This window comes from Gallus gallus, chromosome 10 (genome assembly GCF_016699485.2).
Source record: "Gallus gallus isolate bGalGal1 chromosome 10, bGalGal1.mat.broiler.GRCg7b, whole genome shotgun sequence".
Taxonomy (NCBI): Eukaryota; Metazoa; Chordata; class Aves; order Galliformes; family Phasianidae; genus Gallus; species Gallus gallus.
The window spans coordinates 1,089,163-1,111,289 of NC_052541.1; the positions used below are offsets into that span (position 1 = coordinate 1,089,163).

Sequence of the window (22,127 nt, forward strand, 5' to 3'; positions counted from 1 at the left end):
GAATTTGGCTCTATCCCATCTATAAAGCCCTCCAAAGCATTTGAGATAGCAACAAGGTCGCCTCTTCCTACTGTCCTCCAGCCTGACCAAGACTATTTCCCCCACCCTCTTCCCTACGTAACGTATCCCAGCTCACACCCATCCTGGTGTATTTTGCTGGACTTGCTCTAGTTTGTTGATGCCTCTTTTATGTTGGGATGTCCAACTCTGGACATAAGGTGCAGATTCACAGTGCAGAGAGCAAACCCTCCCTTGACTTCCAAGGACACCCTGTCACCCAGCAGCAGCATACCAGGGCCTGACACAGCAAATCATGCCTCTGTCCCCATGCAGCCCTGTCTGGTTGACATTTCCTTGTCCACACAAGTGGCTGTCCCTGCAGGGCAGAAAGGGACATGGTCTCCATCACCAGGCATGTGATGCCCACCCTGCTTTCTTCCCCTGCCAGACTATGCCTTCGCATCCCCCAGCACTGGAATTGCACAGACCACCTTTGTGGGGATCATCATCTCACGGGGATCAGCTGCCTGCATCTCCTTCATGTACTCCTACATCCTGCTCACCATGTGCCGCAACCTCATCACAGTCCTGCGGGAGACGTTCCTCAATCGCTACATCCCCTTTGATGCCGCTGTGGATTTCCACCGCTGGATTGCCATGGCAGCCCTGATTTTCTCAGGTAAGTGGGCTGCTGGGGTGCGGGGCAGGAGGATCAGACAGCTGTGGCACAGCAGGACAAGGTGAGAAGCTTGAAGACACCAGAGAAGATGAGGAATCGCCATGTCCTTGGTCACATCAGTGAGGTCTGTCACATCTCCATCCACAGCAGTGGTGATGCTTTTCTCTCCCAATTTTTCTCCTACAGTGCTCCACACTGCAGGTCATTTAGTGAACGTCTACATCTTCTCAGTCACACCTCTCAGTGTGTTGTCCTGCCTCTTTTCCAGTGTCTTTATGAATGATGGGTAGGTGAAGTTAAAAGCATAGTCCAGGCAGAGCATCCTGGACATAAAAGGGAGTGGAAATGGAAGCCAGATTTTGGTTTCTCTTCTTGGGCTGGCTATGCCATGGGGTAGTTTCTTGTCCCTCTAGGTCACAGCTCCCTCAGAAGTATTACTGGTGGTTCTTTCAGACCATTCCAGGTAAGAACACACAGCAGGGCCCAGCCCCAATTGGAGCCCCAGCGGGGCAGCCCTGATCCCTTCCCAATCCTTCCTTTCACAGGCATGACAGGAGTGCTGCTGCTCATCATTCTGGCCGTGATGTACGTCTTCGCCACCCACCATTTCCGCCGTGTCAGCTTCCAGGCCTTCTGGATCACCCACCATCTCTATGTGCTGCTCTATGTGCTGGTAGAGGTCATGGGATGGGAGAGGGGGATGATGCCTGTGGACTGCAACCACATGAGAGGTCCCTAAGGACCCGGTGGCCTCAGTTCCAGCTCCCTGCTGCTGCTGAGCTGCCACCGACCCAGCGATGGCTGTGTCGAGTGCTGTGCTGATGGTGGCTGTCCCCTGTCCTTGTCCAGGTTATCATCCATGGCAGCTACGCTCTGATCCAGCAGCCCCGTTTCCACATCTATTTCATCATCCCAGCTCTCATCTATGGCGCAGACAAGCTGCTCAGCCTGAGCAGGAAGAAGGTGGAGATCAGTGTGGTGAAAGCCGAGCTCCTGCCATCAGGTAACACATCCATCTGGTTGTGCAGTGCCAGATCAGCCCAGGCCCTTTACAAGAGGATGGAGGCTGCAGGGGTGGAGGAAACACATCTACCCCAGGGCTGGGTTGTATGGTGTGTTCCATGGTGGCAGTTTCCACCCCAGGTGGTACACAGGTACCTGTGGCCCCAGAAATTGGCTTGCTGGTGGCTGCAGCACCTCAACAGGGAGCCATGTCCTGTTGCACATGATCCTCTGCTGCTTTTGCAGCACACTGAACGGTAAGGATCTCTTGTGCTTCCCTCACAGCTAGGGAAACTGAGGCAGAGAGCTCAGGCCATCACACCCATACCCCAGCACCTCTCCAGCATACCTCTCCAGTTTATTCTCAAGCAGCCCCACCCACCGTTAGCAGAGTTCAAATGCTCTTCCCTTAAGTCTTTCTACTAATTGACTTCTCCACTTTAACAAAGGAAAAAATGAAGTCATAGAATGATAGACTCACTTGAGTTGGAAGGGTCCCTTGAAGGCCATCAGTCCAACTCCCTGCGCTGAGCAGAGACACCTACAGCTCCATCAGGTGCTCAGAGCCGGGTCCCCTTACCCTCCCCAGGTGTCACTCACCTCCGGTTCCAGCGGCCACAGGACTTCGACTACAAGTCTGGGCAGTGGGTGCGCATTGCCTGCATGGCCCTGGGCACCACTGAGTACCACCCCTTCACACTGACCTCGGCCCCACATGAGGACACGCTGAGCCTGCACATCCGTGCTGTGGGGCCCTGGACCACCCGCCTGCGGGAGCTCTACTCCCCTGAGAGCCTGGCCCTCATTGGCAAGCTGCCCAAGGTGAGGTGTCCCTCCAAGGATGGGATTAACCAAGCTGAGAGCATCTCAGTGCTGGCAGGGGAGAGTTACGCTGGGTGTTAGGAAAAGGTTCTGCACCAAAGGGTGGTGGGATTACAATGGGATGCCCAGGGTAGTGGCAGGGTCCTGAACTGCTGGGGCTCCGAAAGCATTTGGACAATGGTTTCAGACACAAGGTTTGGGTTTTGGGTGGTCCTGTGTGGAGCCAGAAGTGGGGCTTAATGATCCTTGTGGGTCCCTTCCAACTGGTGATATTCTGTGAGTCCTGAAAGTGACCAATCCCTGGGCAAGTGGAGGATGTAGACGCTGTACTGATGGCTGGTTCCTTTCTAGCTCTATCTGGATGGACCCTTCGGGGAGGGCCACCAGGAGTGGCACAAGTTTGAGGTGTCGGTGCTGGTGGGAGGAGGCATTGGGGTGACGCCTTTTGCATCCATCCTCAAAGACCTGGTCTTCAAGTCGTCCATCAACTCCAAGCTAATGTGTAAGAAGGTAAGGTGAAACACCCAGAGGGAAAGAGCCGTCCTGAGAAACCCTCACTAGGTGTTGGCATCTTTGGGGGTAAAATCCTCCACAACCTTACTGGGAAGAGCCCTGTGGATGTGTGTAGAGGTCCCAGTCCCACACTGAGCCTCATCCCTGACTTCCACAGATCTATTTCATCTGGGTGACGCGCACGCAGCGGCAGTTCGAGTGGCTGGCAGACATCATCCGTGAAGTGGAGGAGACAGACAGGAATGAGCTGGTGTCCGTGCACATCTACATCACACAGCTGGCTGAGAAGTTTGACCTGCGCACCACCATGCTGGTGAGTCCCATGCCAGGAGCAGCTGTGGGGTGGATGCCATGATGTGGTGGGCTGACATGCACGAGTCTCTCTTGCAGTACATCTGTGAGCGGCACTTCCAGAAGGTGCTGAACAAGAGCCTGTTCACGGGGCTGCGCTCCATCACGCATTTTGGCCGCCCCCCATTCATACCCTTCTTTGATTCGCTGCAGGAGGTGCACCCTGAGGTTAGTGCCACTGAGCTGCTTGGGGAGAGGACAGGGACACCCACCTGCAAGCGTGAGGGACAGTGATGTCCTCGGTCCCAGCCTTTCCCCAAGGTCCTGGAGACCTCGGTGGCATAAGGGGAGGGCAGGAAGGGCACTGCTGTAGCTGCTCAGGGAGGTGATAACCTCAGGCCCATATCCATGAGATGTGGGCTGGGGGGAAGCTGCTGCTGACCCTTTTGGCTGCCCCTCTTCCCCAGGTGCACAAGATCGGGGTGTTCAGCTGTGGCCCGCCTGGGATGACGAAGAGTGTGGAAAAGGCTTGTCAGCAACTGAACAAGAAGGACCAGGCCTACTTTGCACATCACTATGAGAATTTCTGACCCTGCTCCCCTGCCGTTTTACTCCTGTGTGCTGCTGTCTTTGTGTGGAAGGTATATTCAACCCTAGCATCCATGCAAGCCTGGCCTTGGGTGGTCACAGTCCCATGCTCCTACCCACTGCCATTCCTAGAAGACCAAGAACACCTGTGACTGTGAGCCCAGCACACTCAGAGCACCGCCTCCCCAGTATGCCCTGTGTGTCCCAGTGCAGGAAACACAGTGGTGGATTCAAACCCGGCTCTGCCACCTTAATCCTGCACCTCAGAGGTTGATTCTGAACAGCTTTTGGAATGTGGCAGAACCCAAATTTGCAGCACTTTGCCTACAGACCCAGGTACCAGGTTACATGGAGGCAGCAAGCTCTCTTCTGCAAATGGGCTCAGCTTCTCTAATGCACTCATTTGTGCCTCATTAGTAAACTGAGCCTCACCTAGGTCTCCACAGGGCCTGTGGTTGCACTGGCTTCTTTCAGCAGCATCAGTATACTCCAATCAAGGCTTATTTATGCCTGTTTAACTAATGCCTGGCTATGCATCGCTGGGCTGCTGCTCTCCTGGCCTATGAATGAGCAATAGGATTTTATCTTTGCTTAAATAAAGCTGACTGAAGTTTGAAATCATTTTATTGCCTTCTGTGCTGAGTCTTAGTCACGTGCAGACCTGCAGTACTTGTAGCATCATGCTGGTGTTGCTGCCATTAGAGTATTTGCACCATCCCACCTGGAAATACATTCAATAGGAGTGAGTTTCTCCTGCACTCGTCACACAGAAGGGCTGAGGGCAGGAGGGACAAAAACCTGAGCCTGGGCACAGCCCCCTAAACTGTGCCCTGCAGTGCCAATGCTCCCCTGAAAGACCTTGTCTAGGGGATGCCCACAGAGGCTGAGCCTTGGGGAAAAGTTTCATTTGTGTCACTGAGCTCTCCCACAGCCTGGTGAGGGCCAGCAGCACGGAAGCCCAGAGGACAGCACAGCCCAGTAGTCACAGACCCCCTCAAACCATCCACCACAGACCTCAGAGGACACAGAGATGCCAGGAAGGTAGCATTTATTGTGGGAAGTCCAGTACCGGCCCAAGAAAGGGATCTCAGAGTGATCTCCTAGTATTAAAATTAACACAACTGTAATCTAGATTAGATTTTATCTGCAACCTGCTTCTTGTCAAGTACCTCATTCATGGCTCACTAACTCAGCAGGAAGGGCTGATATCCCAGAGAAGTTACAATTCATTCACAGTGGTATTATCTTAGTGATGCTGCTCCCCTGCTGTGCTTCCCCCCCATGCTAAAAGCAAGCTGTGCCCCCCACCAGCAGCCCACCCTCAGGAGCCACCTAAAGACCAGGATCTGCTTTCCCAGCCAGAGATAGGGTGACTTCCTTCAAACACACTCCAGCCTGCACTGCAGCAGTCCTTTCTGCCCCACCAGGAGCTGCTAGGAGGAGGATGACACAGAAACTATGGTCCCTGATAGCCACCAAGCCCAGCTTTACCAAAAAAGCCCTGGGCTTTCAGGACCTGCAGTTTGCTGTCTGTGAAGAGCATGGGGTGAAAAATCTGAATGTTCAGATGCTCCCTGGCCAGGTTTTGTTCCACAGGCTGTTATGGGCCCTGAGCACCCCCGAGGAGATGTGCAAAATCACGTATACCCTCAGTGCCATTCACCCTCATTATCATTTGATTTCTTAGCTCTATTACAAAACACTGCCTGCATAAGGTGGCTGTGTAAACATGCAACAGCCAAACATCGGCCTCTCGTGGCTTCATGCTTTGCATCTCAGGCAGACGGTGCAACAGGGAGAGGGCCGGGCACCGCAGTATCTCAGGGGTTCTGATCAGTGGGGTCACATTTCAGCATGATTTTTACCCCTTCGCCCCTCTTTGTGGTCTCAAATGCCTCAAGAGCCTTTTCCAGGGGGAAGCGATGTGTAACCAAGGGCTTGATGTTGATCCGTTTGGATGCAAGCAAGGAAATGGCCACTGGCCACCTGCAAGGGAAACAGCAAGAAATGAGAGCTTGGAGCCTCAAGGAAATGGCAGAGAGGAATTTGGCTTCATTACAGTAATTTTTTGAGCCCAGGCAACGAAGGGAATTCTGCCCACAGTCTTCCAGATAACAAGACCAAAGAGGACAGCTGAGATTCTCCTGCCTTCACGGCTAGGTCAGCTCTCAGTACACTTGAAGACCTGCTTTTCTGCAAGCTGTGCAGTTCAGTCCTCCGTAGAAAGCACATACGCCTTCAAACGAGTTACTGATACTCCTTGAGCTCCAGCAAAATACGAAAACTAAGCACAGCTCTTGCTAATCCCGGCATGCACTCGTCTCCAACAAGAACAACAATGAGGTTTCCTTTCATGATGAGAAAGGAAAGCAGAACTGATGGTGCTGATGGGGACCATCAGCAAGGCTGGGTATGCATTAAGATTCCCCAAATCCTTTGTCTCAAAACAGACCATGTAACAGTTAGGAAGGCAAACGCAGCCAGCTTTTCACACAGCAGTGTGGAGGGCCAAGCTGCTGCTTAGGATCTCCCAGTACAAAGGGCCGAGAGCAAGTAAAAGTCTTCTCAAGGACATGAGAAGGGGGATGAAAGACATGGATACACCATCAGTGGTGAGACTCACGTGTTGCAGTAGCGGAATATCCCCCGGATATCCACCTCCCGCACCGCAGCATTCACAATGGGCACGGTCACCATCTCAGGGCCCAGCCCCACCAGCACCAGGGTCCCTCCAGAACGAGTGGCCTGGAGAAGAGACACACAGATATGCTGTATTTTGCCATCTGTCTAAAAATAAAGGTGCTCTTTGTGGCTGTGACGGATTGCCTGGGGCATGGTGGAGGAGTTGGGAGAGGCAGGATGCTGCCAGGAGCAGTATCCCTACGTGTAAAACATGTGATAAACAAGGCTTAAAAACCAATCTTTCAAAAATCTCTGAGAGATTTTGCTATCTAAACCTCATTCTGGAAAATGACCGGCGCTTAGGAGTACAAGAGTTACTTTTGGATCTCAGTAGGAAACATTTAAAACGTCTATGAGACTGATGCTCCCCTGGAATTTCTTTTTGCAGCTTTTCCCATTTGTCTCCTGTCCTTTCACTGCAAACCTCAGAGAAGTATCTTCTCCACATCCTACTATTACACAGTTCATAAGAGCAAAATATCCCCTCCATAGCTCCTTTTTTCCACCTGCTGGAATTAATTTTCTTAATTATTCTCTGTACTGGGACTTAATGAAGGATGCTGTTCTATTAGTACCAGCTCCCTGACACTGCTATGTAGCCACGCCTGGGTTTCACAGTGCTCCTGTAGTCTCTGTGGTAAGTGCACCTCACATCAAATCAGACAATTATTTCAGTGTTGTCTGCAAAGACTAACTTTTTAATCATCCCTCAGTGGACAATTTGTCCCTAGTTTGTGGTTTTACAGCCATCTTCTCTCTCCTGCGCTAAGCCCACTGAAACTGAGGGAATGGTACTGAAAGAACTGTCATGCATCACCAGGTCCCAGAAAGGGAAAGCAAAAACCAGTACTGCTCTATCCCAGGGACAACTGGTACTCACATAAATGCTGGCCTGGATGCAGGCTTGGACTCCAGTACACTCCACAGTTATCTCAGGCATGCAGCCAAGCAGACTTTCCACTTTGGCAGCCACCTCCTGCGGGGTCTCGTTCTTTATCTGAATGGTGAAATCTGCCCCCAGCTCCTTGGCAGTCTGCAGGCGAGAGGCAGATAAATCTGTGGAAGGACAAACCATGTCAACAAGAACATGTCAACACAAACCAGAGAGGGAGCAAGAACCTGAGCTTGTAGTCTGTTTCCTACCCCTATCTGACATGCAGAACCACCTTGTTCAGTGCCCGGCTGTTGACTACCTCAAGATGAATCCCAAGAATTTCTGTAGCCCGCCCAGGCCAAAGGGTTGCCCAGACTTGTTGCAAGCAGATGACCACCAAGGACGCTGATGGAAGCACACACTGTTGAGGCCTGAATTTGGGTCACTGCACACAACCAGGAAGGGGTTTGCATCCCCTCCCTCAAATTCACACAGGCTTCAGTGAGGAGGTAGGGAGGAAACATGCTCATTTTTAGGGGAGGCAATGAAGAATAAGCAGAGGAACCTGTGAAGAAAAAGGCAAAAGGCAGCCTACAGTGAGACAAAATCCCAACACATACTACTTCTATATGCTCCTTCCGTGGGTTAGGGCTATAACTAGGGCTATAACTATAATAGGTGCTTGGCTACTGCTGACACCCCCCCCCCCAAAGATATCTTTCAAAGGCACTTGCAGACCAAGGTTTGATTTGCAACCCGGTGGCCCACAAATCACTCTGCTATGGACAGCACAGCACCTAGGCTTGTTTCTGGTCCATGATTTGTATCGTGGACACCAAGCATTCTCTCTTCCACATGAGCCCAAGCCCCACTGAGGACAGGGACATCTCCAGAGAGGAGGAGCTGGACACTTCAATTGTGGTAAAAAAAGAAAGAGAAGCACATGAACTAGAAGGCAGTGTGGTTGGACTTGGTGATCTTGAAGGTCTTGTCCAATCTTATCAATTCTATGATTCTATGATTTCCAGGTAGAAATCATCTCTTTGCCTGTCAAAGCCATGATCTGCAGGGGCCTGTGTGTTTGCATTGGGAAAGAAGTCTGGATCAAAGGCAGAGAACAGGAGAGAGGACTGGTGAGTCCACTGCTCTGATGTGAGCCGCTGTGAGTCAGCCCCAGTGCTGGAAGGATGTGAGGCCAGAGGGCCTGCCCTGCCCATCATGCAGGGAACGTGACATTACTGCCAGGGCAGGTGATGGACATGTCCCTGCCGGCATCAAGAGGGCTGGTGGCCAGGTGCAGGCACACCCGGAGATGAGCACCCAGGAAAGCTTGGAGGGAGTTTCAAGAAGGAAGAACAAAGGATTATAAAATGCTGCTGAAGGAGGAAAACCCAAAGCTGGAAACTCAGTGCAATATCACCCTGGAAGCCCCAAAAGGTGAGGCTGTAGGAAACATGAATCACCTCTATCCTTCCCAAGCTCTGAGCACTTTGGGCAGTGTGTACAGTCACACTTGGCACCAAGCTGCACTCAGGGACTTCCCAAACAACAAAAGCTGCTAGTTTTCAGGCACTTTAAGAGCTAAGCAGCACTTCTGTCTGGCATGGCTGATGTCTCTCAAACCTCAGTGTATGGGAGTAAAACCCATGGAGAAAACCACACACTTCTCCTGCAGCTGGTGTCAGCTTCCTGATTTGCTCATCAAAGGAAGTCCTTGCACAGGAGAGGAATGCAGGAAGAGAAGCAATGCCATCAGAGTCAGTCAGGACTCTGGTAACATCTTGGTGCACTTGGCCTGTGTGAATCACTGTTAAACATTTACTAAAGCTGCCAGGATTGCAGGTTCTCCAATCAGAAGGCTTCCGTGTTGTCCAGCACCTGTAAGCTGATAGGACCAAGTTGTTTAGATTTTAAACCTCAGTGTGGCTGAACCCCACCATAACTCCTGGGGGTAAATGCTCACTTAAAGAATTACAGGGCTCCCTTTTGCCTTTAGGCAGAAATTCATTTTCCCTTCCCAGCCAGAGATAATCAGTGTTTTCACTGCCACAGTCTTGCATCTCTAATTCCACAGAAGTTATCAAATCACATTTAAGCTCCTTATGAGCCAGTTTAACTGGGAACTGTTCTTGAAGCTCTCACATATTCCGTGCTGATCAACCCTCATAAAGGAGCTGAACTTGGTCTAGTTATTCATTTTCCCTGACACTGAATTCCAGGGTTTCCAGAGGCACCAGCACTCAGGATTTGAGATTTAAACAGCACAAGGGGAATAATGTAGCTTAGATAGGAAACACCGAGTGTATTTTAAGTGACAGAAAAAGGCAAGACAGTCCTACACTCTCATAGAAATATCCGACCACTGCTTCACTTGCTTGGGGTATAAGGCTGCTCTTCTACATGTCTTTAAGGACAGAAGGTTATGAGTAGCACCAATATTTTGTATCAGGTAAACTGTCATAGCTGGTAAGAAAGACAAGCTCTGGTGCACACGAGCTTTTTGGAAGGGTAGAGCTGAGTATCAGTCTCTAGCTACAGTGATGGAGTTCCTTCAGAAGTTTTCCAACATCTCTTGGCTCCAGCTATGACAGCAGCCATAGGAAGTAAATTCTCCCCACACTCTGTTAGAGTTATGCATTTGCGCATTGCTTTCCAAAACAAACATTAAAAGTAATGAGCTTTCAGTGTGCTGTGCAGACAAAGTTCTTCATAGACAAACATCATAAAAATTGTGTGAGACAAACTAGAAGAATTTGGTGGCAGACAACAAAAGGGCCTTATTGATCAGTCACCTCACAGGTACCAGTTCCTAAAGCTGACACCAAAAGCAGTTCCTTGAGAAGTACAGTAAAATCCCCAGAGACAACAAGGCAAACAGAACCCTTTTCTCAGTTCATGTTACATACAAATATTTGACAACAAGGCAAATGGAACCCTTTTCTCAGCTCATGTTATGCACAAATATTTGACTACAGGTGGCACCTGCATGGGTGTCTCTGAGTATCTCAGCCCCAGGTGGGGGATGTGGAGATCTCTACTCAGACCTTGCTCACACTACAAAGCAGGTACCAAGAACTGCCTATGGTCACCTGGAGCACATACTGTACAGACCTCTAGTTCACAGACAGCAGCTCCCTGAGCCACAGGGAAGATCACATCGGGCAGGACCAGGGCTGGGGCACTGGGGTGACCCAGCAGCCTCAGCCCCACCAACCTCTGCCAGCTCATCAGTCTCCTCCCCACCCACAGTCTGGGTCACCCACCAACCCCTGCAGTAGCTCAGCTCCACAGCAAGGGCATGATACAAGAGATCGAGCTGATCTTCCTGTTACGGCAACCATCGTCCTTGGATGACAACACTTAGCAAAATCTAAGGCCTGAATTGATTACATCCACCAAGCACACCCTGCAGGGTGGGACCAGCAGAGCAAAATATGCCCTTGACTTGGCAGTATGAGCATTTTGGAAGGAGAAGGCAATAAGCAGCCTTTGGTTTTGACGCAAGCTAGTAGTGAAGGATCCTTCCGTACAAGCAAAAGGGTGGAACCTTAATTTTGTCTCTCAACTTGAAGACTGAAAAACAGTAACCAAGAGGTCAAAAAAAAAAAAAAAAAAAGAAACCTGGTCCAAAGAGGGGAGATGGAACAACAGCTTTCCGAAGGAACCATGTTGGGGCTTTGGCCCAGAACACTTTAGCAACCTCTGCCTGCTGCTTGGTGAGATCTCCATGCTCAGAGGTCTTCCAGACCCAAACAAAAACATGTTGGATTGTATTTCTCCAGGATGCAGTTAGGCAAGGATTTCTGAAATGCAGGGTTCCTGAAAAGGCCCCTTTGGTCACTAAGAGTAATTAGTGGAAAATGCACCCCCTAGCATAAAAGCAGCAAGACAGACTGTAGAGGGACACTGTGGCTGGACACAGAAATGACCATGAAAATACTTTGTCCAGGCCACCATCTAGAACTACAAGAGGAAGGAGAACAGTTTCCTTGGAGCAAAGCTCCAAGAAAAGCATCGAGGGAATAAAACACATTGAGTTTGCCTGCCATCAAGGTAAAGATTAGAAGCAGACACAAACAATGTTTATAAGCATTAGAGGGAAGACAAAATCTGATAATCAAGACACCTTGTTCTGTGAGTCAAAGGCACAACATAAATCAAAACCTGAAAGCTGAGGTCAGAAGAGCTCAAAACAGAAAGAAAACAAGCAGCAAACAGAGACAGCAGAAGCAAAAAGAGCATCTTATAACACTTGTAATGCAGATGCACTGCCTCTTCTTAAGAGACTTGCTCAAATTCCAACGGAAGCTTCTGGCTTGATCCAATAACCACTCATTAGCCTCTGGTTTATTCCCCTTGATTCCCCCAATGCAGCTAGCCCCTTTCCACAACCTACCTCTGCTAGGAAGCAGGTGTAATGAGCCTGATCCAAGAACCTTGCAGAGAAGCACCAGTGGCAACCTGTATGCTCTATAGATTCAAATTAGGGCAGAGAATATTCATAGAATCACAGAATCACCAACGTGGAAAAGACCTACAAGATCATCCAGTCCAATTGTCCATCTATCACTGATAGTTCTCACTAAACCATGGCCCTCAACACAATGTCTAAACATTCCTTGAACACCTCCAGGGTCGGTGACTTCACCACCTCCCTGGACAGCCCATTCCAGTCCCTGACCACTCTTTTGGAGCAGTAGTATTTCCTAATGTCCAGCCTGAATCTCCCTGGCACAACTTGAGGCCAATCCCATTTCTCTTATCAGTACCTACACAAGAGAAGAGGCTGACCCCCAGCTCACTACAACCTCTCTTCAGGTAGTTCTACAGAGTGATAAGGTCTGCCCTGAGCCTCCTCTTCTCCAGACTGACCCATCCCAGTTCCCTCAGCCAGACTTCCCCGTAAGACTTGTGCTCCAGACCCCTCACTGCTCTGTTGCCCTTCTCTGGACAGGATACTGCACAGCCTCGATGTCTTTCTTGCGGTGAGGTGCCCAAAACTGGACACAGTACTCGAGGCACAGCCTCACCAGTGTTGAGTACATGGGGACAATTACTTCCCTGCTCCTGCTAGAAACACTATTTCAAGCCAGGATGCCATTGGTCTTCTTGGCCACCTGGGCACACTGCTGGCTCATGTTCAGCCAAACACCAACCAACACACCCAAGTCCATTTCCCCTACACAGTCTTCCAGCCACTCTGCCCCAAGCCTGTAGTGTTGCCTGGGGTTGCTGTGGCCAAAGTGCAAGACCCAGCACTTGGTCCTGTTGAACCTCATCCCATTGGCTTCAGCCCAGCGATCCAGCCTGTCTGTCCTGGAGAATGAAATGTTTATTAGGATTCCCTCCAAAAAGGCAAACTATTAGTGCATTCAGAGACAGGCATGAGGTGCCCAAGCAGTTACCTCGAAGTAATAGCAAGGAACTAGACAGTGTTAGTTGTATCATGTGAAAAAAGCATGCTGCTAAGGATTGAAAGGACTTACCTGTAACTACCACTGCTGCTGCACCCATCATCTTGGCTATAATCACATTAACAAGGCCAATTGGTCCTGGGTACAAAGGGTAGAAAAAGTACATTTACAACTGTCAGACAGCACCAGCTTCAGGATTTGAATGTGCCCAGAGCTGGGCTTTGTCTGTGCCTCCAGGTGGGCAGCTCTCGGATCACAGCGTCACCACAATCTCAGCACAGTGAGAGCAAATGTGGAGAGCAGCTACTGCTACAGGAGGGACACTGCAATGAAAACACCACCCGGTCCTCTGCTCCCTTGAGCTGGCTGGCATGGTATGCTTTGTACTTTGCATTCTGGCTTCTCAGAGTGCAGCTCTGCAGCACAGCACGGGCAAGGACAGCCTCAAGGTCTTCCCTGGTACTACCAAAACTCTCCCATGACCCACACTTATATCTGCGTCAAGAAGCATATCCTGCACCATGTCCATCCCCCTCTGTGCCACTGCTGGCAGAAAACCCAGCGACTGAGGATGTTCTACCATACCTGAGCCACTTACGAAGACTCTGCTGCCCAGAGTGACTCCTGCTCTTTTGCAGGCGTGGATTCCCACCGAAAGTGGCTCAATAAGTGCCCCTTCTTCAAAGGTGACATTATCTGGAAGCCTGCAAGAGACACAGAGCAACAGTCACCAAGGAGGTTTATGAGAGTGATGAAGAAAGCACTGATAGTTGCAGATTAAACATGGGTCTAATTAACCACTGCAAAATACATTTTCACCTGAGAAATGCAGGACTGGAAGGCATTTCAAGAGGTTGTGTTGCCTAAGTACCCAACACTGAGACCCACAAACTTCTCCACACCACCTGTAGGTTGCCCTACAGCTGGGACCCAGCAGTGAAGTCCCAGACCCCTCATCTAGGTCAAGTCATGTAGCTCCATACAATCATAGGATCTTTTGAGATGATAGGGACCTTTAGAGATCATCTAGTGCAGCTCCTCCATGCTTCAGGAAACACCTTGCTACCTAGCACAAGCCAATGGTGATGCCACATAAAGCAAAGGCAGTCAGAAGCAAGTCTCCTCATCATGCCCTCATCATGTGATCAATGAAGTGGACTGGTCCCTGAAGACAGCACAGATGCATACAAAGGGTATCAAACACCTTTTGGACAGAAAGAGAAGCGTAAGACTGATAGCAAAACTGTTGGAAAAAAAGCAGAGGGAAGGTGAATCCCTTCTGCACTGCTGACAGAAATAAATCCCAGATTTTCAGAAAGCCACCAGCATGGCTTCTCACACAGCAGATGCTGGAACAGCATTGGGAAGCCCAAAGTCAGAGCTCAGCCAGGCCACCACGAAGACAAAGCAATGGAAATGACAGTTTCCATTCCAGAAGGCAGCTGTAAGACGTCTCTATGTCTCTTATCTCCAGGAGGCATTAAAGGGCTGACTCCAAGAGTTTGGATGCCTGAGAATTTGGCATCACATCCTGCAGAAAGACAGACAATACTTGCCCAAATGTGCAAATGCCCACTGAGCTCTGCCATCAGCTTTTCTTGGCAAATCTATGCTGACAGAGCAACTTCATGCCAGGGAACCTCCTCTGCATCACACAGCCATTGCACTGCTGATCTAAACCCAGGAGAACCAGGCTGTGTTTCACAGTTTAAGCAAAAAAAAATGTAATTAACCAAAGTAATATCCCCAGATATTCAAACTGGGGAAAACAGCAGACCTCTCCCTAAAATAAGATGGACACAAAAAAATAGTCAATTACTCCCCAGCAAGAACTTGTGATATATTGTCAGAAAATGTTATTTTTAATGAAACAGGGAAAATCAGTGATAGTAGATCTGTACAGCAAGAAGTTAGGCCCACACAGAGCAGCATTTCATTCTGCTAGCAGCTGTTTAGGATCCAGTTTGAAAGGACCTGAGGATGCTTGTGAGAAGTAAAAGCATTCAGATGCCTCCTTCAAAATGATTTATCCTGAACGCTGCCTCTGCAGACACCAAAGATCAACTCTGGGGAAGTCCCTGTTTCACACAGATTGAGAAAGAAAAGCTCTAGATGAGATCTGTCTCAAGGAACCAGAATCTTACCCTATTTTTATCTTCCCCTGTAAATGCACTTACATGGGTATAATACTGTACAGGTTTATGCAATTTTCAGCATAGTAATTTGCTGGAGTACTTAAGCATGGGTTTGCTTTTAAGCAAACATGTCAATCTTGCCACAGTTAAGAGCGCACTCAAGTTTGATCAAGTGGATACGAAAACAGGTGTGTAATACTGGCACCTCAGTGGAGGCACTCAGTGCCACATAAAAAAAAAAAAAAACAGCTTAGCAGGGATGCTGTTTTCTCTTCCTGTTCTGCTGCAACTAGGGTGACTCTGTTTCAAATGCCAGAGCGAAGTGTCAGCAACTGATGTGGTGCTTCCTGAAAAGCAGCAGTAATACTGGAATCAAAGACCTGCAGGCATAGTTGTAAGAAGGCAAGGATATAAAAAGACAACAGAAAAGACTCCAAGAGGAGGGACCAAGCGGAAAAAGGAAATAATTATAGGGTACAACAGCAGTGATATTGCAGGAAATATGCAGGAAATGTCTGTTGATGTCTGGCACCAGAGGGGACAGCTACACCTGCCTGATAAACCCTTTGCAAAGTGGCAGCTGCCTTTACATGCTATTCATGGATCAGAAAGCAACAAAACGTGTTGTGTTCAAGAGTGTTCACTGTGATACTCAAAAGGGCCAAGGGCGACTGCTTCACCTAATCCCCCTGCAGGGAGTACATGTTTCTCTGCAGAGGGTGCAGGACTGACTTGTAGCAGTAGCTGGCACTGTGCTTGTAGTAGCGGCACAGGTTCCCATCATCAGGAGGCGTTGCACAGAAGAAGATGGTTGGAGACAGGTTGTAGCGGCCAGTTTTGCAGAACTCATCTGTTTCTCTCGGGACACCAGGCTCAATGGCCACACGATCACCTGCCAGGGTGAAAGCAGAGTGTGTTACTCAGAGGGAAGGTGGTCACGTAGTATGGGTAGTTCAGAACAGCATGAAACCCTGGCACGGGAGAAGCGTGAGGGACATCTGTTAGCTGAGAAAGATCACGCTGCTCACAGCAGGCAAGTTCCCAACACTTCCTTTACAGAGGCCTCCTCACCAAGACCTTCTCAGTTAGATGAAAAGAGCTGGTGTTTCAGAGGCACAGTCACAGAGCAGATGGAGGCTCAGTCACGTACAAACCTCTCTCCAGCTGCACTCAGCCTCAATTGATGAAAAGACAGCCCTGAGCCTAAGCAATCCCACACTGATCAGATCTCCTTCAAAATCTCTAGCAATCAGAGTAAGAAATAATTAAGACAAAGCAGGAGAACTCTGCTGGTCACTAAGTTGGAAAGGAACTCAAGATGCAGAGGTGACAACCAGGACCGAGGCAGGACATATCAGAGAACAGAGATAGCTTGATGCTAATGACAGCGTAGTCTGGTTGGCTGGAAAGACACATGCTGCAAAACAAATAATAATTTATATATACTTATGAGGTAGGATGGACTAAGGGAAAAAAAACAGTGGGGCCACGTTACAAGTATACACGGGACAGAAGACGGTTCCTTTTTATTTGGCAGAGAAAGCCAGTCAGTGCTAAATTCTCTCAGCTCTCCACCAAAAGGCTCTTAATTAGGTACAGTGACAAACGAAAGGAAGGATTAAAGCAAAGATCTGCTCTAGCTCACTGTGATACATCTGCGATATGGCACGCAGGGAATGCCCAGGGAAGAGAGGGGCAGGACATGCTGAATGTTCTCCCAGCCTCCCATTACATTCAGTTTCGGGGATAACCAGGCTGCATGTGGTTTCTCTGCATTTTGTAACCTGCAGCAACTTCTCTTCCTCCTTCATCTGCATTGAATTTCATCTGCATCCCATCACTCAGGCAGCCTGCTACCTCCCTCTTGTCCTCCTCTCCACTCTGCTGAACTCGCAGTCATCAGCAAATGGCAAAGTTTGCTGCTAAGTCCATTTTCTAGGACATTTCTGCAAACTGCAGAGGTCACAACGTGAGGCCTCATACAGTTGCTCCAATGGCCCTCTCCACTGCAGGAGGCCACTTGCTCCTTCATGTTCACACACACTGAAGAAACATTAACAGCAGGTTGTTGGCAAGAGTAATGCGTGTGGTTTCTGAAGCTTTCTCCAGCTTCCTCAAAAGGCACCTTTTATCAGCATGCATTCTGACCTGCACTAAAATGCAATCAGAGCACATCAAGATAACACAAGGTACCGAGATATTCCTAAGAAAAACATAAACCACTGCAGTCAAGTTGGGTGATACATAGCACTGTGGCACTCTTAGAGAAGGGTCAGACTGTGTGACCCACAACTCATAAAAGCAGATGCATGACTGCAATGGAAAAGCACAGCCTGTTATCAATGCACTCTCAGGAAAACAAAAAAAAACTTGAAAGATAGAATCCATTCTAATCACCTGGTTTCAGATGTGTCACTCCTGCTCCCACTTTGATGACAGTCCCGGAAGCTTCGTGCCCCAACACCATGGGGTCCTTCACGACAAAATCTCCAATCCGACCATGCTGCCAGTAGTGAACATCGGAACCACAGATCCCAACAGAATGCATCCGCAGGAGGACCTCTGCCAGAAAGGGATGAAAGGCTCCATGTAGAAAAACTTATCCTCTCTAACACTGGGAGAGAGACACATTCACTGTCTCTGTGTCCCATAGCCACGGTCAAACCAGCTCTGAAATATCCAGATTTACTGGAATTAAATAAATGTGCTAGAACTGCATATAAGCTCTTTAAGGACAGATGACACATTCATGAGACACGCTGAAATGTAAAATTACACAAGGATTTTCATTTCAGGAAAGCTTAAAATAGGGTGAGATCCCTGTCAATGAAAACTAATACAAGCTAAGAGGGGCATGCTGACTCCAGGAGCAAACCCCAAAGAGCAAGTACATTTAATTTCTCCTTCTGCCTAAGGTATTATTTCAGCCCTGGAGAGAGCAGTGAATCAAATTCCCATGAGCCCATACACCTAGCCTGTCACTATTTAACCCTTCAGTAAGATCCTCTGGCCTGTCCGAAGAGCAGTGTAACGTGAAATACATGAAACAGGATGCAAAAAAACAAACAAACAAACAAAAACCCACCAGATACTCGGCTACTTCTATGACTGCTCCAGCTCTTCGTTTCAAAGGGAAACACAGCATTATCCATGTCAGCTGCAGATTCTTTTTTTAGATTATTTTATACTTTCTCAGCTGTTTACAGTATCATGGAGTGACAAAAGGCAATAAGAAAAGAAAACAAAACGGCAAAGGTGGCAGACAGAACCAGCCATCTCCAGACCTACCATTGGGACCCGGTTCTGGGATCGGACGGTTCTCCTGTGGAGAAACAGAAAAAGACAAGAGGGACTCAGGTGCTTGTTGCCCAGAGACCTGGTGGATGCCTTGTCCCTGGAGACATTCAAGGCCATGCTGGACAGGGCTCTGAGCAACAGATGGAGCTGTGGATGTCCCTGTTCACCGCAGGGAGTTGTACTAGATGACCTTTAAAGGTCCCTTCCAACTCCAAGGATTCTATGATTCTATGACCATACTATAAAGAAAATATTCTTACTACAGAGCAATAATTAAATACAAAAATCACTTGTAAATGCCACTGTAAACCATTTTTAAAGTCACATCCCCTTCTTTCAATTGGCATGAACTCCTCTTTATGGGATGAGTAATAATTGCAGGCTTCAGAAAGTCATCACAGAGTGCTAGCTGTTGGCCGCAGGTCATCCTTCTTCCCAAACAGCCTTCAAGCTTTCTGCCTTCGCTGATCTTCCCCAGCTACTTCAAAAGACAAAGGGAGAATTTTGTTGGGTATTACAACATTGAGATGGAACGATGCAGTGTTGCTCCACTGCACGTTGTGATTCCAAACATCTCTGGTTTGGGGTCAAGGAACACAGAAAGGGAACATGAACATCCCACCTTTAAAGAGGCTCTGCCATACATCTCTTCTCAATGTTAAGAAAGTAAAGGGGGGAAGGTTACGTTTGTTTTCCTATTAACAACAAGAAATTCACCGAAAGCCCACCCTTAGGGTCAGGCTTCTAAGGAAGTCCTCACCAAAGCTGCTTGCGCTAACCTTGCTCTCTGCAAAACCCACGTGCTGCTCAAATTTTCATGCATCCTAGAGCCCTCTGCCCACAGGCCAAGACTGGGCACGTGTCCTCTGAGCCTATCTCCTGTTCCCAGAGCTCCTGTCTAAATACAGCAGCTACTAGGAAACATTTGGTGGACATCATAGAACAGTGAACCCACAGCTGGTGTTTGGCCCTTGCAGGGCTTACCTCTGGTTGTATTTTTTTGCAAGAGTGCCTTCAGTATCTAGTTAGCAATGAAAGATCTCTGAATTCAATTTAGAACAGGAAATTTCCTAGAAAATTCCAGCAACGAAGTGAAATTTAATGAGGGCAAAAGCAGATATGGAAATCCTGAAGCTCATCCATACACAACCCTGGTCGCAAACCTATCGGCTGATTACAGGGGTACTGCATCACAGCTGGGAACTGGGGTACGAGCAGTGGGGCGAGATGAAGGGAAGCTGGATAGAAGTTGACCCAGGCACACATCTCCCACAGCACAGCTTTCTTAAAAAAATACCTACTAAAGAAAATACCTATTTTCTTAAAAAAATATACCTGGGCAGCATAGCCCAAATTTTGTTGACTGCAGCGTGAAGTGTGGTGCAAGTCCATCGACTGAAACTGTCAATGCAAGGCATTTATTTTGGGTGGGAGGCAGCTTTGTTCCACCAAGGACACAGTACAGAACATTTGTTTTTAAAGAAGTTGATCTAGACATAAGCCCTAATGTAAAAAATGTCTGATGTGTGCATCAGAGGCACAGATCGCCTCAGCTATCCCAAAGGGATCAAACAGTCTCTAGTCAATGGCTAGAGATAAAAACACAGCCAACTTTCCGCTGAAACTGTGTAGGTGGGATTCCTCAGTCCAGAGAAAAACACTTTTTTTCCCCTTTTTTCTTTTCAATAACAGCTGTGCCAAATGACAGATGCTTTAGTAGAAAATGAATCCTCCAGCCTGGTTTGTTAAAAACATAATGACCCAAGACTCCACATTTCTGGATGGACATTCTGTCCACTGCACATGGTGAAGTCCAGAGACAGCAATAGGTCTGACTGAGGCTGTGAAGCAAATGCAGCATTTTCTCCTGTAAAAGAAGGTACATTAAGAGAGGAAGGGTCAAACCAATATACCTTGAAGTGGCAGAAAACGGGAGACTGCTCTAACTGTATGAGACTGAAGGAGGAATTAACATAAATACATCAATATGTTTTCACGTAACATAGATCAGAATCTGAACTCACAGCAACTCTCCCTATGGCAGACAAGTTCACAAGGATGCGGGTATCATGGGAGAGATTATCTCACCTAACTTTACCCATCAATAATGCAGATAACAAGCTGAGAGTTTCCTATTCAAACTCTTAATGTGACCAGTGGGGCACTGCAATGAGAGCACTGGGGCAAAGAAACACAGAAGTCCAACCCCCCTCCAATGAACAATGATACCTACAGCTAGATCAGGTGCTCAGAGCCCCATCAAACCTGACCTTGAGTATCTCCAGGGACAGAGCATCCACCACCTCTGGCGGTGGGCAACCTGTTCCAGCGCCTCACTATCCTTATTGTAAAACACTTTCTCCTTATATCCAACCTAAATCTCCCCTCTTGCAGTCTGAAACCATTTCTCCTCATCCTATCACAATAGACCCTGCTAAAGAGTCTGTTCCCTTCTTTCTTACAGCCCCTTCAGGTACTGAAGGCTGCTATCAGGTCACCTCAGAGACTTCTCCTCTCCATACTGCACAGCCCCAGCTCTCAGCCTGTCCTCATATAGAGGTGTTCTATCCTCTGGAGCATTTCTGTGGCCCTCCTCTGGATGTGCTCCAACAGCTCCATGTCTCCTCTGTGCTGAGGACTCCACATCTGGGTCCAGCAGCGCTCCAGGTGAGGCCTCACAGCACAGAGCAGAGGGGCAGATCCCCTCGCCCTGCTGGCTGTGCTGCTTCAGATGCAGCCGAGATACAGTTGGCTTTCTGGGCTGTCGGGCACACTGCTGGCTCACGCCCAGCTGCCATCCACCAGTACCCCCAGGTCCTTTTCAGCCTTTGGGATTAGAGACCAGACACACAAATGGGATGAGCCAGCATACACTCTCACAAGCCTCGTGCACCTTTCTGAATGATAGGACCTCAGGAACGTGCTCCTGAACCAGAGGGACTGGCTTGCTCCTCACTCACTGTGCAGGGCCTCTGACCTGGGGCAGCACTCAGGCTGCCGCTGCACACCCCCGCACTGAAGGCTGCAGCGGGGCCGAGCTGACGGGGAGCCACGAAGGACGCGCCGCCGTGAGCACCGCTCGGCCTGCAGCGTGAGCTCCGTGTGCTGTGCGGGAACGGCCCCGCACCACCCCCGCGATCCCACGCCAGCACGTCCTGCAGGTCGGACGCCCGCCCGACGGTGACGGCTCTCCTGCCAGGCCGGTCTGTGCAGAAAGCCGCCCAGCACTCTGCCCACACAGCGATCCGCCCGGCACAAGGCCGGCACGGATGGGTTTGAAGCGCCGCTTAAAAGCCGGCACCTGCAGGGGCACGCCGACAGACGCACGTGGCCGGTTCGGCTCCTCTCAGCGCTCCTTCCCATCCCTTAAGCAACGCGTCACCTGCAATTGCTGCTTTCTGGGAACGCCTTTTCTCGGCAATCGCCGCCGGCGGCGCGGCTCTCTCGTCCGCCTCCCGCTCCCCCCGGCCCCGCTCCCCCGGCCCGTACCAGCCGCAGGTCCCCGGCTCGGTGCACTACCACGGCCAGGTTCTGCCCCGTCGCCGCCATGGCTCGGTTCGGCTCTCCGGTCCAAGGGCCAACGGCGGAGCCTCCCCTCGCCGCGGGGCCGCCCTCTGCCCCCGGCCGGCCCGGCGCCGCCCCGCAGGCCCCGCTCCCCCAGGCCCCGCCGCGGCCTGCAGCAGCCCGGCCCACCGCCGGGCAGCCCCGCTCCGCCTTCCCGGTGCCCGCGGAGCCGAGGACAGCCGACAGTGGGCTGCGGGCCACATCCCTGCCCGGAGCCCTGTCCTCTCTCCGGGCCCCGTCCCCGCTCTTCGCTCAGCTCAGCGTAA

General features: G+C 49.7%; 2 protein-coding genes across 3 annotated transcripts in view; one reads left to right on the plus strand and one right to left on the minus strand.

Annotated features, from left to right (window-relative positions):
- Positions 1-4,516, plus strand: part of DUOX1 (dual oxidase 1) — a 27,531-nt gene extending 23,015 nt beyond the window's left edge. For both annotated transcript variants that reach the window (XM_015279085.4, XM_025153959.3), the window contains exons 25-34: positions 449-679; positions 866-965; positions 1,093-1,142; positions 1,225-1,352; positions 1,529-1,682; positions 2,271-2,503; positions 2,855-3,013; positions 3,174-3,329; positions 3,407-3,535; positions 3,775-4,516. In XM_015279085.4, the coding sequence (XP_015134571.2) occupies positions 449-679; positions 866-965; positions 1,093-1,142; positions 1,225-1,352; positions 1,529-1,682; positions 2,271-2,503; positions 2,855-3,013; positions 3,174-3,329; positions 3,407-3,535; positions 3,775-3,897 (1,463 nt within the window). In that variant the 3' untranslated portion in view covers positions 3,898-4,516. The remainder of the gene's footprint in view (positions 1-448; positions 680-865; positions 966-1,092; positions 1,143-1,224; positions 1,353-1,528; positions 1,683-2,270; positions 2,504-2,854; positions 3,014-3,173; positions 3,330-3,406; positions 3,536-3,774) is intronic.
- A 410-nt stretch (positions 4,517-4,926) lies between these two features.
- Positions 4,927-21,864, minus strand: SORD (sorbitol dehydrogenase). Its single transcript, NM_001293203.2, has 9 exons — positions 21,787-21,864; positions 18,289-18,322; positions 17,398-17,562; positions 15,733-15,892; positions 13,451-13,569; positions 12,938-13,003; positions 7,458-7,633; positions 6,519-6,640; positions 4,927-5,881 (listed from the first exon to the last, which is right to left on the minus strand). Exons 1-9 carry the CDS (start codon positions 21,844-21,846, stop codon positions 5,716-5,718), a joined length of 1,068 nt encoding a protein of 355 aa, NP_001280132.2. The 5' UTR covers positions 21,847-21,864; the 3' UTR covers positions 4,927-5,715.
- Between the last annotated feature and the right edge of the window lie 263 nt (positions 21,865-22,127).

Bases quoted from the DNA above. Each gene is read 5' to 3' on its own strand.
- SORD (NM_001293203.2), bottom strand. From the start codon at position 21,846: ATGGCGGCGACGGGGCAGAACCTGGCCGTGGTAGTGCACCGAGCCGGG. The intron at 17,563-18,288 runs GTAGGTCTGGAG...CCTTTCTGGCAG, and splicing joins CCCAGAACCGGGTCCCAATG to AGGTCCTCCTGCGGATGCAT. The intron at 7,634-12,937 runs GTAAGTCCTTTC...GTCCTTCCACAG, and splicing joins AGCAGCAGTGGTAGTTACAG to ATTTATCTGCCTCTCGCCTG.